The sequence below is a fragment of the Camelina sativa genome, chromosome 10, assembly GCF_000633955.1.
Source record: "Camelina sativa cultivar DH55 chromosome 10, Cs, whole genome shotgun sequence".
NCBI lineage: Eukaryota > Viridiplantae > Streptophyta > Magnoliopsida > Brassicales > Brassicaceae > Camelina > Camelina sativa.
Window position 1 is genome coordinate 9,872,225 of NC_025694.1, and position 15,801 is coordinate 9,888,025.

The 15,801-nt window shown below is 36.6% G+C and overlaps 2 protein-coding genes across 2 annotated transcripts; both read right to left on the bottom strand.

Annotated features, from left to right (window-relative positions):
* LOC104718210 (pyruvate, phosphate dikinase regulatory protein 1, chloroplastic-like) lies at nucleotides 804-2,547 on the bottom strand. The gene is made up of 3 exons (XM_010435907.2): nucleotides 2,007-2,547; nucleotides 1,105-1,734; nucleotides 804-1,018 (listed from the first exon to the last, which is right to left on the bottom strand). The coding sequence occupies exons 1-3, from the start codon at nucleotides 2,491-2,493 to the stop codon at nucleotides 915-917; spliced, it is 1,221 nt and encodes a 406-aa protein (XP_010434209.1). The 5' UTR covers nucleotides 2,494-2,547; the 3' UTR covers nucleotides 804-914.
* On the bottom strand, nucleotides 2,838-5,517 carry LOC104718211 (gibberellin 2-beta-dioxygenase 8-like). Its single transcript, XM_010435908.1, has 3 exons — nucleotides 4,878-5,517; nucleotides 3,335-3,656; nucleotides 2,838-3,249 (listed from the first exon to the last, which is right to left on the bottom strand). Exons 1-3 carry the CDS (start codon nucleotides 5,330-5,332, stop codon nucleotides 3,010-3,012), a joined length of 1,017 nt encoding a protein of 338 aa, XP_010434210.1. The 5' UTR covers nucleotides 5,333-5,517; the 3' UTR covers nucleotides 2,838-3,009.

Genomic DNA, 15,801 nt, shown 5'->3' on the forward strand with positions numbered 1-15,801 from the left:
AAAAATCAAACTTGGGTTACATATGGTCATATGGACCATCTTAGTAATTAGAGAACCTACACTAGCGTGGGGGAATAAATGTAACCACATGCTATTCACCTAAGCTATTATACCATATTTAGGTTTCACAAGTGTTTGTATCATAAAGTACATCACCACACTATCATCGGCTAAATTGCACAATATTACGTGCCATGCCAATTATATAACTCGTTTTGAATTTTGCTGCTATATCAACCAAAGCTGACACATGGTTTTTAAAAAAGTTTGATGTTGAAATATTGCCAAACAAGTCCAAAACTCCCATAAAAGCATGTGGCGTAGATTCTAGAGTATGAATTGTGGTATGCATTTGGGGGATAGAGATCATTGAAGACTTGCAGCTGTTGATCACAATATAGGTGGTACAAAAATCAGAGTTGTTTTAGAAGAATTTTTATTTATATATAGTACGATTTAGTCGCTTTGTTGTTGTCTCTTTAAGTTTTAACTATGAAGTCTATAATCGTATCATTGCTCAAACCACACCTAGCTACAAATTATTTACTAACCAGCAGACTGCTCAAACTAAGCTGTTGCAATTGCTTCTAGTATTCATATCACTAATATTAATCTCTAACATTCATATAATCCAGTGCGTCACATGTCATGTAGCGGCCAGTGAGGGCCGTAGCCCGTAGGCATGCTTTTTGATACTTTATACGCGGGGAAAAAAAATCACTCAATTCTCTCCAACTTGGGCTACCATATAAATTCAATATTTGTATGGATTTTAGCTTTGACCCAATAATATGGTCATGTAAAAACTAAAAAGGTGCTGATTATATTGGGCTTAACAAAAGAGTTTTGATCAATTTATAGTTGCTCTATATATTCATCATCCACATTAATTTAAATCCTCTTCCGATAAATAATTAGTAGCTTTTAGAGATGCGAGGCATTGCTCGATTGCTTTGTCTCTCGTCGTAAAGCCTCAAAATCACTGCCGCAGTTTCCTCAATCGCACTCTCTGTCACTTCTGCAAAACAAAACAACTCATAAAAATTCAAAAACATTTTATCAAAACGTTATTAAACTTTTCATCATATATAATAATCGTCTTACCAATCACTAGCCATGTAGGATTCTCTGCAAAAATTCTCTTGGCAAGCTCAAGCTCTTCTTTAACAGAACTCAACTCAGAATACTTAGTCTTATAACTCGAACCAAGTCCAAGACTCTTAGCTCTAGCCTCTCTTATCCCTTGCAACACGACCGGATTAATCATCAGACCAAAAACCATTCTCGGGTCGATCTCAAACAGAGTCTTGGGAAGTTCCACACCGTTAACGATCGGTACATTAGACACTTTGTAACCCTTTTGAGCTAAGTAAGTCGAGAGTGGTGTCTTCTCTGTCCTAGAGACACCTACAAGAACAATGTCTGCTTTCTCAAGATTCTCAGGCAAGGCACCGTCATCGTGTTTGATAGTGAATTCGATTGCTTCGATTCTTTTGAAGTAGTCTTCGTTGAGAGATGAGTGTGCCACGCTACGTGAGATACCGGAAGGGTTAGTGCCTAAGTGAGATGAGATTGAGTCTGTGATTGGTCCGAGGATTTCTAGTGATGGGATACACCATAGCTTGCAAGCTCTCATTGCTGCTTCTGCCATTGATGGATCAGCTAAAGTGTAGATTACCATTGCTCCTTCACTTGCTGCTTGCTTTATGATCTCCATTAATGAGAAATCTTCAAAATAAAAATTACAAATAGATTTAATTTCGGTTTATAGATAACCGAATCGATTGAGGTTCGGTTAAGAAGAAAACCGAATTAATTAAGTAAGTAACATTAAAATACCAACATCTTCAGCTAGAATTAATAGATCGTACCATTTAATTCGATCGGTTTAAAGTTCGGTTTTTTAAAATTGAGCGAACTAAAAAAATCTTAACCGGTTGGATTTCGGTTCGGTTTAGCTGAAAATTGAAATTTTGAGACAAGGGAAAGATGAATTGTCAAGAATACCCCTGAGAAGAGATGTGTGTTAACGGGACAGCCACGGTCGACCAAGCAGTAATCGAATTGGCCCAAAGCAGCGTTAACGGCGTGTTCCGCCGTCCATCCAGTTCCGTCAGAGACTATGTAAATCGACTTCGCCGCCGTCATATCCGTCTCGTTATCTCCGTTACTTGATAATGATGATGACACGTCACTGTCCACTTGTGTCGAAACATCAGACCGATTCGAACTTTCGATCGGACGCATAGGACCGGTCGTGCTGTTTGAATTATCATTAATCGTACGGTCCAGCTTCGCTCCGGACCTTAAGGTTCGTGCTCTGTTCCAGCGATTCAGCTGGGAGCTGAATTTTCGAGGCTTCCGTTCCGAGCCAGGTTCGGAGGTGTTTAAGGAAACCGAATCCGAACCTGCAGGTTTGGAATTTGAGTTGAGACTGGACGAGATGATCGGTGGTGGACGTCCCTGCAACTTCATCGCCGAGAGAAGAGCCATTTCTTTATTTTATTTTTATTTTTATTTTTTTCCTTATTTTTTCTAACAAATTATCGTGACCCTTCCTTCGCTTAATAATATCTTCTAAAATTTATTGGAAATTTGGTGATATATACATATATATATATATATATTTTCGTAGGATTCTATTTTATTTTCTCTATATTATTTCTTTAAGTGTTTTTTTGCGCAAGCTCGAATTGGTTAAACCAACTTTTAACAAATTCTCGGTTTAATCTTTTAGATTATATAGATTTGGTATATATTTTTCTTAATCGGATTGAGTAGTACTGTCTAATGTATGATACAACTTCGATTTCATAATATTCATGTTTCAGTTTTATCGCATAAAAAACTTACTCAACCGAATTAAGCTCCGGTTTAAGTTTAAAGAATCGGTTTTCATATCGATTTGACAATCAGGTAGGAACAAAATATTGTTTTAAGAAATAAAAATTATTTAAAAAAAAAAAATACTAACAAATCATAGAAGCTAAAATAAAATTTGGCTATATATTAATAGAGAGGATTAAGGAACCTAGGGAGACCAACTTTAAAACCAAGCTTCTTAACATCTTCTTGAACTTGTTGTCTGAATTCTCTGAAGCTGAAGTTTCTGTAAGTAGGGTAATCACTTGAACACTCTATAACGGAGTCGTATGATGGACATAGAAAATACGCTGTTGAGAATCTCTCCACCGTCGGATTCGTCATCACACGGTGTTCCACACTTTTGTACATGCCATTGCTCCATGCCTAATAAAAACATATATACAATTAGAGATTTTGAAAGAAAACTAAGTTGTAAGCTCAGGGTAACTCTTAGTTTAGACTTAGTTACCTGAAATAAGTCACCAATATTGATGATGAGGGCTCTAGGGTTCGGTTTAACGGCGATCCATCTATCGTCTTTGATGAGTTGGAGTCCACCGACTTGATCTTGATACAAGATTGTGAGGAAATCACTGTCCGTGTGTGGCATTAACCCGTACACCTCCGATGGTTTCGGACAAGGTGGATAACGGTTCATCCTTAGATAACATGTATTTCTCACACAGTTTTCTTTGAAGTAATCTGATTTTTGTCCTGATTTTTCTGCAAGAACCTCTGCCAATAGATATGCTAGAGCCTCCGATTCCGAAGCAAATTTCTCCATTATTGAGCTGTGATACCAAAGGTAAAAAAGTTATGACATGATCCATAAAGGTGAAATGTATAATAGGTAGAAAAGTCATTCTTATAAAAAATCATTAGAATTATGTAAGTTATATAGTATTTTTAAAGATGCCATATGATTATGTGATTTAATGGTAGAAAATAGTAGAATCCACAACTATAATTTGTTAGCTATCGTTCAAAAATCTTGTGTAAAGGATGTACGTTCAGGTGCATGTTACATGACACAAACAGAGACGGGTGAAGAAGGAAACGGGGTGAAGTTCATATGTAAAGAAATAAAATGGCAGAAAGTTTGTGAGACATGTGATGTGAGTTATAGCAATAAAAATAAAATATATATTTTTGAATATAGCAATAAAAATAAAACGGTTTTAGTGTCTTAATAAAATCACCCCCAGCCGAATAATCTTAAAATTCCGTTCTCTAGCATGTTAAAGAATTTGAAGTTGGCGAAATCGTACTAATACGAACCAAAGTATTAATATTAACATTAGAGCTAGCTAAGAGTTTAGTTAAAATAACTAACATTATATCATTCTTTAGCAAAAAGAATTTATGTTAAGATTAATTTATATATAATTCAAATACATAATACTTTTTCTTGGAAGTCTTAATACATAATATTTTATTCATTGTATTGCGCATGCCAACTTGCTATCTAGAAATTTAGACTTATTCAGAAATAGTATAAAATTTGGAAAACATAGAAACGCATGAGAGATGGAGAATAAAAGCTTTGACCCAATGGCCAACAACTTTATTTCCCTGTAATTTTTATTATTACTTTTTGAATTTTTTAATTCATAATAAATATCCAAAACTATTAATTAAATATAGATGACAAAACTCTATTATATGCTTCAAAACTACCAAATTCTAAATTAAAAATTGTGTGTGTCTCCCATGTTCCTAATCTTTGACTATTTAATGTCTGCAAATCGTGTTACTTATAGTCAAAACACTTGACATTAATTAAGATTATCAATATAATTCATCATCAATCATCGAAACAGTAGGTTAGTATAATCTAACTGAAATAGAACTTAAAACAAAAAGGTTAAGTTGCATTTTAATTTCCATCTTGTTATTGGGATTATTCTGCAATTAATCTGCACATATCTTTTCAATAGTTTACATATTAAATTATAAATAATAATTAAATTAATTCCAAGTAAAATTTTAAACTGATAACAATATTTGTGTACCTGAGAATAGTGAGGTCCTTGTTGTCTGAAATATCTGTCATGGGAACATGAAATGCTTCTGACCAAGAAAGCTGCCGGAGACAAGTGGCTGACGGCGTTCCCCACCGGTAACTCCCGGCGGAGAATTTCTCCGACTTACTTTTCTTGCCAAATGGCTCTCTAAAAACCCTAACTTGCTCTTGTCTCATCTTCTCTAACACGTCCATTGACATTCCATGGTTTATCACTTGAAAAAATCCCCACTCCCTTGAAGCTCTCGCAATTTCTTCCTTACATTTCTCTCTATCCTTTTCGGCTCCATTGATGAGACGGCTGACGTCAATCACCGGAAGCTCCACCTCTTCGACGACGGCCGTGACAGAGAAGCTCATGGGTATATCGGGAACATTTTGTTCTGTGTTTGTGATCTGATTATACAAAAGGGTGTTGTATATTTCGTTGAGTGGTGGATCCATGAGAATTACTTAGAGAGATCAATGAAGCAGAAGAAGAAGAAGAAGAATCTAGAAGAAGAGTGAGATTTTGAGAAAATTATGGGAAGTGAAGGTTATCAAAATACGTGTTGTGATGAGAGACACAATTCTTACATTTATATAGACGTCCACCGATATGCATATATGCATATATACATTCGAGTGCAATTTGTTTACATTTTGATTTTTAGTATACCATGTTGATGATAAATATATATATATATAAAAAACAAATATTGTTTGCCGCCCGTTGACATTGCTAATTACTCACCACTAATTATATTCATTAAGTGAGTAATCATCATTTGTATATTTATTTTATCTGCTTGTATATTAACCACATTCTTTTGCAACGTCTAAATGAGTAAAATTTTGGGTTAAAAAATATAATATTTTGAGTAGCAATAATAGTTGGAAAGTGGATGGTTTACTAATCCAAATAGAATTATACTTTTAAGATCGTACTCTAGTTTTATTTTCCAGTATCATAATGTATATGTCATATATTTGTAACAGATGTAGAATTTTAAATACAAAAACCTAGGAAAAATACGATATGGGTAATGTGTATATATGTATATATATATATATATATATATATATATATGGTGGACAAGATACGATAATGGGGATTAATGAATTTGGTATTATTAGAATAAATTAAGTTGGGGCTGTCTTGGAGAACATGATGTTGTTTCATATTCAAAGGTTTGAATATTTGCTTGTCTGGACACCGTCCTTTGTTTCTCATGTTTTTCACTTTCTTCTATGTTGTACTGTTTTATTTATACTATATTTTTTTATTTTAATTATTTCTTAATTATTATTATCAATTACTATTAAAGTATTAATCAGAAAACTAATCAACGATTTCTGCTTCGTTGGATAAGAACCAGTTATATAAAAAACATTATGTTGCGTTTGCGTTAATTAGTACGTCATGTATTATTTTAAAGGCGGTAGTAAAATAAGAGAACTTATTATGGAAGCAAGGAGAAGCTTGGGGCCCAAGATAAAGAAACACGACGACTTTTACTTTCCTTTCTCATCTATACCGCACTGTAATAACTTGATTGCAACGGACTACAGCTTTACTTACACCTACATAGTTATTTATTTATTTCACTGAGATTAATTCTTTATATAAAATATTATTTATTTCACTAAGATTACTAGTGATATCAGTGTCAAGTCCTATTTTAAAAATCTCCGCCTAACACCGATTACACCCCATAAAATCGCTAGACTCACCATTTTCGCCTCGAGTAATGACTAATTCCCGCCTAACATCGATTATCCGATTATACCGTTTAATCCGATTAATTCCCGCTTAATTTGGAATATACCGATTATTTTTGGAGTCAAATATAAATCAAATATATATATTTTTGTTATTTAAACATTTAAATTAAGAGTTTATGATGTTTTACAATAACTAATGTACAAACTTTTAATTAAAATCATCATTTTTTTTCTTAAAATTACGTTTTTATGTGTTTACCGTAGTTTTAAAGACAATATTATAGATTTATATTTTATTTGATATTTTTTTCACATAAACATAATTATACATATATTTAGTACTATATATTTTTAATTTACTATTAATTTAATAAAATAACTCTAAAACTAGTCCTCGATTAATTCCCGTTTAATCTCCGATTTTCTCGCTAGGCACTAGGCCCACCCCAACTACCCGACTAGCACCTAACGATTTCTAAAACAGGGATGCCAAACTTCACACCATAATAATTTATTCTATACAAACCAGAATCCAAAACAACGTACACTAAAAGTTGTAAACAGTTTACTCTTTTGCGTATCTTTGACAAACACAGTAAATGCATGCAATTATATACAAAATGGGTGTGTCACTATAAATATAAAAATAAGTTGCATTTTCTTTTTCCGATTTTGATATCTTTAAGAAAAGTAACATTGGCTTTTAAAACTTTTAACAAAAAAAACAAAAAAAAAATCGAAAAACTCATCGGCTTTTGGATAAAGATATATAGGGTGCACCGACCAAGCGTATATATATAGTAAAGAAGTGTAAATAATCTACTAAAATAGTAATGGATAACTCAAAAGCGTTTTACAGATCATATATTTTTTTCTTTGTCAATGCGTTTACAGATATCATATTGCCGTAAATGTTGCTTTGCTAACATAGTACTAACATTTATCCCCAAAAAATGTGTGTTTCAAGTTCAACTACACTAAGAGAAGGTAAAAGAAATAAGATCGTGCGTGGAAAATATCAACATGTTCCGGATCTGCTCCAAATGCTGAGACACAAAGTTGAATTTATTTTCACTTGTTTTTCCTTTTGAATTGTATTGTCATCAATATTTATTGAAAATTATATTGTAATCAATATTTTTGTACATTTGAACTGCATATATGCATTTTTTCAACTCGTACTTTTAACTATATAACAACAACACCATCTACTACACCACCAAACTTATTCTATTGTTATCAGCCGTTTTTCTCTCCCAGGCCCAATCCTCGAGAGAGTTAGTAGAAATATGATACTATCTATTAACCAGATCTCAACCACCAAAAAGTACTAACTACAAGCTATTACCCACTAGTTAAAAGCATGAAGAATTTGAATTCTTGTGTAACGGCTGCAACCTCCAGTAGATATCCCTGGCGAACCTCCTAATATTGGCCGATACTTGGATTCTTTCGACTCACATCATCAAAATTGGTAATCTCTAGCTCCTTTGCTTTCTTTATCTAACCCTTGTAACCTTTGGAAACCTTGAAACCTTGCTTTTGAAACCGATTGCTTCTATTCTAAACATTGGTGAGACCTGCTAATCCTGAGAAGTAAATCCTTAATCACTCTTTTACGGCTAAACAAACCAGAAACCCCTGAAAATGAGCAGAAACATACCTTACCGCCTAAAAGGAAAAGGAATAGACCAGGGCTTTGCCCCACCACCACGGAAGCGTATCCGAGCCCCAGATCTTGACACTTCAGATCTCATAGTTGCCAATGCCCTCACGTTAATGGGGAGACTCACTAACCCGGCTGCTCAACGTCTATGGTCACTTTTCCCCTTCCTTTCTAACCGTTGGAATCTACGAGGAACAGCAACAGGAGCTGACCTTGGCAAAGGCTGCTTCCAATTTACCTTCGAATATGAGGAAGATATGCAAAAAGTTCTTGATAACATACCATATTTCTTTGACCAATGGATGATAATTCTACAGAAATGGGAACCTGTTATATCTGAATCTTTCCTGCCTATGATACCTTTCTGGATAGAACTGCAAGGACTCCCAAAACATTACTGGCAACCAGCTATGTTACAAACGATGGCAGAGGAACTTGGAGAATTCTTAGATCTGGAGATTACCTCAACATCTGTCAAAGTTAAAGTCCTCATCAACGGCTTGCAACCACTAACAAAAGAAACTGTGGTGGAATTTGCTAATGGAAATGAGGCAATGGTGTACCTGGAGTACAAGAACCTCAGGAACCACTGTTTACACTGCAACCGACTTACTCATGATAAAAAAGATTGTCCGGGACTGGCCACAACACCTGAAACGAAGCACAAATCCACATCTCAATCTGAACCAACAGCCTCAAAACCTGCGTCAAGGAACTATTACACGCCTGAGGACAACTTTACAACACCAAGAGAAGCTCTGGGAGTAAATGAACCAAGAAGTTTACCTGATCAGGAGTATAACCACAAGTGGAGACTAGGTCCAACAACCACCCACACATCTCCCATCGCAGATCCCCTGTAAGAACTCACGACCGGCACACCAGATCCTACCAACGAGATAAAAGACAAGGATGGTCTCAATGAGGATATGATAACTATCCTAGAAGCCAAAATCTGGAGTGGCATGAAAAACCTACCTCCTCTGTGCGAACTAGTCATGAGGCATCCTTCTCCTCTAGACCTCGACGTCCGCCTCTGGAAAGATCAGTTACTAGCCCAGAACCGAACACACCCCCACCAAGACAAGCAATATCAAGAGAGCAAATACTGAACGACCTCACGGAAGTTACAGTCCAGTACACGTCCTGTGTGGACCAAACTGAAAGTGCTGCTAGGAAAATGCGAGTTATACAAGGGGAGAGTAGAAACCTGATGGCTAACACGGCTGATAGCATCCTTGCAGCATCTGAAAGCCCAGATCCTGGATCTCTACAACTGATACCCTCACCAGTACAGGGTAGTCCTTCTCCAAAGGAGATCCCAAATGAAATACGATCTAGTCAACTCGCAAAAGAAGGGGAAAACCAAAAGAGAGGTCGAGGGAGACCACCGTTAGCAAAAGGAACAACAAAACCCAACACAACTCTGAGGGGAGTTAAGTCGCAAAAACGAACTTTTACTTCAGGGTCCCCAAAGAAAGCAGTGAAAACAAATACTGGGAAATCTGATGGCATGGGAGGACCTAATAAAGTTAAAGATCCAAAAAAAAGAGACTCTCACAATGAGGCTGGAACTTCAAGAACTGGAAAAGCAAAAACCTCAAAGACAACAAATCCCCAAATTACCTTGATTCCGGCTAGTAAAATGAAAATGGTAGATTTTCCGAATCCGCCAACTCCTCCTCCTTAAGAGTTCTGAGCTGGAACTGTTGTGAGTTGAGGAATCCCATAACAGGCTAGCGACTTAGGGAGATCAAGAGAAATATTTCCCCGAATATACTATTCCTCATGGAGACACACAACTCATCAGAATTTGTGCTCTAACACCTGGACTAGATGAACTACTCCTCGTCCTTCTTAGTTCCCTCTTCTGCAACCTCTGCTGGTGGACTTGCCCTGTTTTGGAAACCAAATGTTGAAATAGAAATCCTTCAGTCAAGCAAAAACTTTATTAATACAAAGATCACAACTAAGGGTAAAACTTTCCACTCTACCTTTGTGTATGGAGAACCGGACCTTTCCAAACGCTCTCTTATTTGGAACCAGATCCAGGATATTGCTACTTGTAGAAGTGGTTCGTGGTTTCTCACTGGGGACTTTAATGATATCATTAATGACACGGAAAAGGTAGGTGGTCTACCAAGAACTGAAGGCTCCTTTACTGCGCTAAGGTCATTTATGTCAATATGTGACCTCTATGATTTAAAACATACGGGGTGTTTTCTATCTTGTAGAGGGAAAAGACATACCCATTTGGTCTGCTGTCGACTGGATAGAGCTATGTCCAACAGTGAATGGATAGTAGAATTCCCCTCGAGTCGCAGTGAATACCTGAGGTTTGAAGGATCTGATCATTGCCCTCTAGTTACCTCCTTTGAACCTATCAAAAAGCGAAGAAAGAGTTTATTCAGATATGATAGGAGATTAAAGGATAATGAGGAAGTGCGAAACTTGATTCTTGACACATGGGCATCATTACCTGCGAGTACAGTCAACGAACGTATTAGTGTGTGCCGCCATGCAATAATCACCTGGAGCAAAGAACAACATGAAAACAGTCAAAAAGAAATCAATGAATTGCGAGAGAAACTGGAAGAAAGCATGAATGCTAGTTCATATAACCAAGAGGAAATTTCTCTCATCAACAAAAAACTCTTACCTGCTTATAAACAGGAGGAAGCTTTCTGGCAACAACAGAGCAGACAACTCTGGTTGACTCTGGGAGATAAAAATACAGGGTACTTCCACACTGCTACAAAAGGAAGAAGAGCAATTAATAATATCTCTGTAATAGAATCAGCAATGGGAGCACCAGTATTCGAGGAGAAGGAAATAGTAAAAGCTATCACTGACTATTTCCAGCAAATTTTTACTTCTCAGACAGGAGATAGGAAGAATGTTGTATTAGAAGCTCTCAAACCTTGCATATCCACCCAAGACAATGAAACACTAACCAGAATGCCAACCACAGAGGAAATTTAAAATGCATGCTTTGCCATTCACCCGGACAAAACACCAGGTCCTCATGGATTCTCAGCCAGTTTCTTCCAATCAAACTGGAGATCAGTGGGAACAGAAATAGTTTCAGAAATCCAAGCTTTCTTTGTCTCCGGTATACTACCTAAACACATAAACCACACACATGTTAGACTCATACCCAAAATACCAAGTCCACAAAAGGTTTCGGATTACAGGCCAATAGCTTTATGCTCCGTGTATTACAAGATTATCTCAAAAATCTTGACAAAGAGATTACAACCGATCCTACATACCTGTATCTCAGAAAACCAGTCGGCTTTTGTCCCTAATAGAGCAATATCGGACAATGTGCTGATCACCCATGAAACTCTGCAATACCTGAAAACATCAAATGCAAAAGTGAGAGTATCCATGGCAGTAAAGACTGATATGAGCAAAGCATATGACATGTTAGAATGGGACTTCATTGAAGCAGTACTTAACAGAATGGGTTTTCATAAACATTTGACCCAATGGATCATGCAATGCATTACCTCAGTATCTTACTCCTATCTGATCAATGGCCAAGCATTAGGCTCTGTGGTACCAACAAGAGGTATTAGACAGGTAGACCCTCTCTCTCCCTATATCTTCATTCTATGCAGTGAAGTTCTCTCAGGGTTATGCAATAAGGCACAAGATCAAGGCAGCCTCCCTGGCATCAGAGTGGCAAAAGAGAGCCCACGAGTCAATCACTTACTCTTTGCTGACGATACGATGTTCTTCTGCAGAACGGATCACAAGAGTTGCTCCAAGCTAAAATCGATCCTACAAAAATATGAGGCAGCATCAGGTCAGAAGATTAATATTGATAAATCATCTATCACCTTTGCAAATAACACAACTGCAAAAACTAAAGCAAGAGTCAAGAGAGAACTAGGTATTACAAAAGAAGGTGGTCAGGGAAAATACCTGGGTCTCCCTGAGCTATTTGGACACAAGAAGAAAGACCTTTTCACTCAAATTGTGGACCGTATCCAGCAAAGAGCAATTAGCTGGTCCTCAAGATTCCTTTCGTCAGCAGGTAAACTGACCCTCCTCAAATCAGTTCTTGCATCAATGCCTACCTATACCATAACGTGCTTCAAGTTACCGAACGCCCTATGTAAAAGGATTCAATAAGACCTTACTACATTTTGGTGGGACTCTAACACGGGCAAGAAGAAGATGTGTTGGATTTCATGGAGAAGAATGACTAGATCCTTCAAACAAGGTGGGCTAGGGTTGAGAGACATCAAGACTTTTAATGACTCCCTACTCGCTAAACTCAGTTGGCGGATACTTACAAACCAGGAGTGTCTACTGTCCAGGATGCTGATGGGAAAGTATTGTAAAGGTACCTCATTATTAGACTGCTCTGTATCAGCCTCTGCATCCCACGGATGGAGAGGGATCTGCCTGGGGAAAGACCTGTTAAAACGGAAACTGGGTCGTCTAATAGGCAATGGTGAAACTACACCGATCTGGTACAACCTCTGGATCTCATTATCTTCTCCGCTATGTCCTGTAGGACCACCTACTGAAGCCTCAAGTAAACTAAATGTTGCGGATCTACTATTGCCAACATCTGGTGAATGGAATATGCCCTTAATCATAGAATTGCTACCAGCATATGAGGAGGACATCCTGAAAATCAGACCAAGCAAAACAGGAGCAACCGATAAATGGGCCTGGTTACCAACAACATCAGGCGTCTACACAGCTAAATCTGGCTACTATGAGACCCTACAATTTAGAGAAAGAGGTGATCTGCCCTTGATTCCACCCCTTGCTACTGACTTCAATTGGACCTCAACAATCTGGGGACTTAAAACTTCTCCCAAACTTAAGATGTTCTGTGGAAACTCGCACAAGAGGCTTTACCTGTGGTTACTAAACTTGTGCAGAAACACATCAACCTGAACCCGGATTGTCCTCACTGTGGAGCAGAGGAATCAACGCTGCACCTGTTCTTCCAATGCCCGTTTGCGGTTCGCCTGTGGAATCTAGCCCCTCTATCCAACCCCTTTGTGCCAGAGGAAATATTCTCGACAAAAGCTGGTTTAACCTTAGTTAACAAGATGCTATGTCTTCCTCCCACAAGAGTTGTTTTTGGACCGTTGGCACCATGGATCTTATGGTCCCTATGGACAACGCAAAACCGCTTGCTCTTCAATAGAGAACACACCTCAATATCCGATGTGTTAACCATGGCCATTTTACGAGGGCGAGAATGGCAAGAGGCACAATACAGAGTGGTGAAAGAACCTATCAAACCCTGAATTGCCCACCAGAATCCAAACCGCCGAATGGCCACCCAGGCTTACTCAGATGGAGCTTGGAGTTTAAACGGAAACGCAGGGTTCGGCTGGGCTTTCAGGGACCAAAACGATAACCCAATTTTGGAAGGAGCATCGTCTTCTTCGCAGGTGTCCTCACCGTTGATGGCCGAAGCTCTAGCAACTCTGACAACAGTGAGAGTTGCGATTGAATCGGGTTTCACCAACACTATCTTTGCTTTAGACTCGTTAAATCTTGTCAAAGTTCTCAACCGGGAGATCCAATCTAAGGAACTCCATGGGATTCTACATGATATCCTATCACTATCCTCTCAATTTCTCTCTGTTTCTTTCAATTTCGTGCTTAGAAACCTTAACCAACGAGCTGATGCTCTTGCAAAAGGGGCTTTATCTGTAATGAACCCTAATTAGAAATGAAAGATCGCATGTTTGACCAAAAAAAAAAGCAACAACACCATCTTCATTTTTCCTATTCTGCAACTTGTGGCTAACATAGACATTTAAACTGTACTAATGATATTAGAATTTTAATAGACAGCCTTCAAATATTAATTTGAGTTCTTATCCAAAAAACTTCTGGCCGGTCATAAAAAGAGTCTTGAGTGCGCTTGCCATCCATTCGCAGCCAAAACGAAACGCGCCTAAGGGATTACCGACGCTTCTTTTTCTTTGTCCTCCCCGCTTTGTTTATTATTCAAGTTTGAAAGAAAACGTGGATAATTCAAGAAAGTGATGATTTAACTAAGCCTAGGAAGGCACTTTACTGATTAGTCCACATATCATACTCAGTATTATTACTTTATGACTTTTTTAGTGTTTTCTTGTGGGTTCTTTTCTCTCGCTTTATCCTAATCCATACGTATTCCTTTTTGTGAACTTTATATCATACGTATAGTATGACGTATCTACGTAACAAACACTATATATGTGTAATTTTTATTTGTTGTCGATAACTCTATTAGGTGTAAATTATACATCGCTTGAGATAATCAAGGGTGTCAAAATGAACAAATCCGCTCACCTAAACTCAATCTATCAGGATTCAGGAGTTTGTGCATCTTATGAACTAACTTAGCTGAGTAAATTTATTATATAAATTTATATTTATTAACTCACACTCATATAATCTTTATAAATCATCTGCTAATACTATATATTAGTTTGTGAGTTAATATAAATCTATACATAATCTAAAATATTAATTAACTTAACGAGTTAAATAAATAAGAAGGATCGTTAGATTCACTTGCCTTTAAGTTTTACCAATTAGGTATCAAGTTTTACAAATTACAACTAATTTGTTTTTAATCACAAATTACCACAAATGCTTTTAATTTTTTTCCTTTTAATTTTTTTTTTGTCAGAACATCCGACCCAAAAAGCTATATCAAGTTATCAACTAACGTGTTAAGGCTGTTTATCACATACTCACCCTCACGAATCACGATCATAAATAACTTCATTATTTTTTCAGCGAATGAACTTGCTTGAATGAAACAAGGCTCTAGATATCATCTTTTATTTATAATTAAATTCCAAAATTTTCTGAGTTCGATAAAAAAAATCTAGTTCTAATTGCCACATTTTTTAAGTGATATATTACTTTTTTTAACACAGTGGCGTCGAGCAATTACCCAAAATTTTTAAGGACCACTTGATATTATATTTAATTGACAACTCTAGAGGGTCAACAGTGGGCCATCCGAATCGATCTCGCGACTTCACAGCTGGGCCTCCAATTAAATAATGTGATGTGTTTTTTGCTCTAGTTTAATGTTTAAATTTATCGATATGTTCTGTACAGTTATATGTATGTTCTTAATGACTATCAGAAACATTATCGCAATGATCAACCACAGTTATTAAATTAGTATCAACTTAAAAAGAATACAAGTAGATTATAATTTTAAATATAGCATATTTTGTTGTTTGTAGTAATTTTTTGGTGACCTCACCGTATATTATCATTTTACCAATGTTACGTTATATAGTTTGACTTTAGATGGTAATAATATTAGCATCATATATCATGCTAAGCATCGCTATATACCGTAACAAGTAACAACCAACCAAAGTTTATATATTTTTGGAAGTATTTGAACGTTGACCGTTAGGTCGTTAAACCTACGTGCCAATAATATGATACATATTAATTCTTCATAAAAAATGATAGATAGAGTAAGAACTAATACAAAGTAAAATTAACAAACGATTCTTATTAACATTTTTTTTTTTTTTTTTTTTAA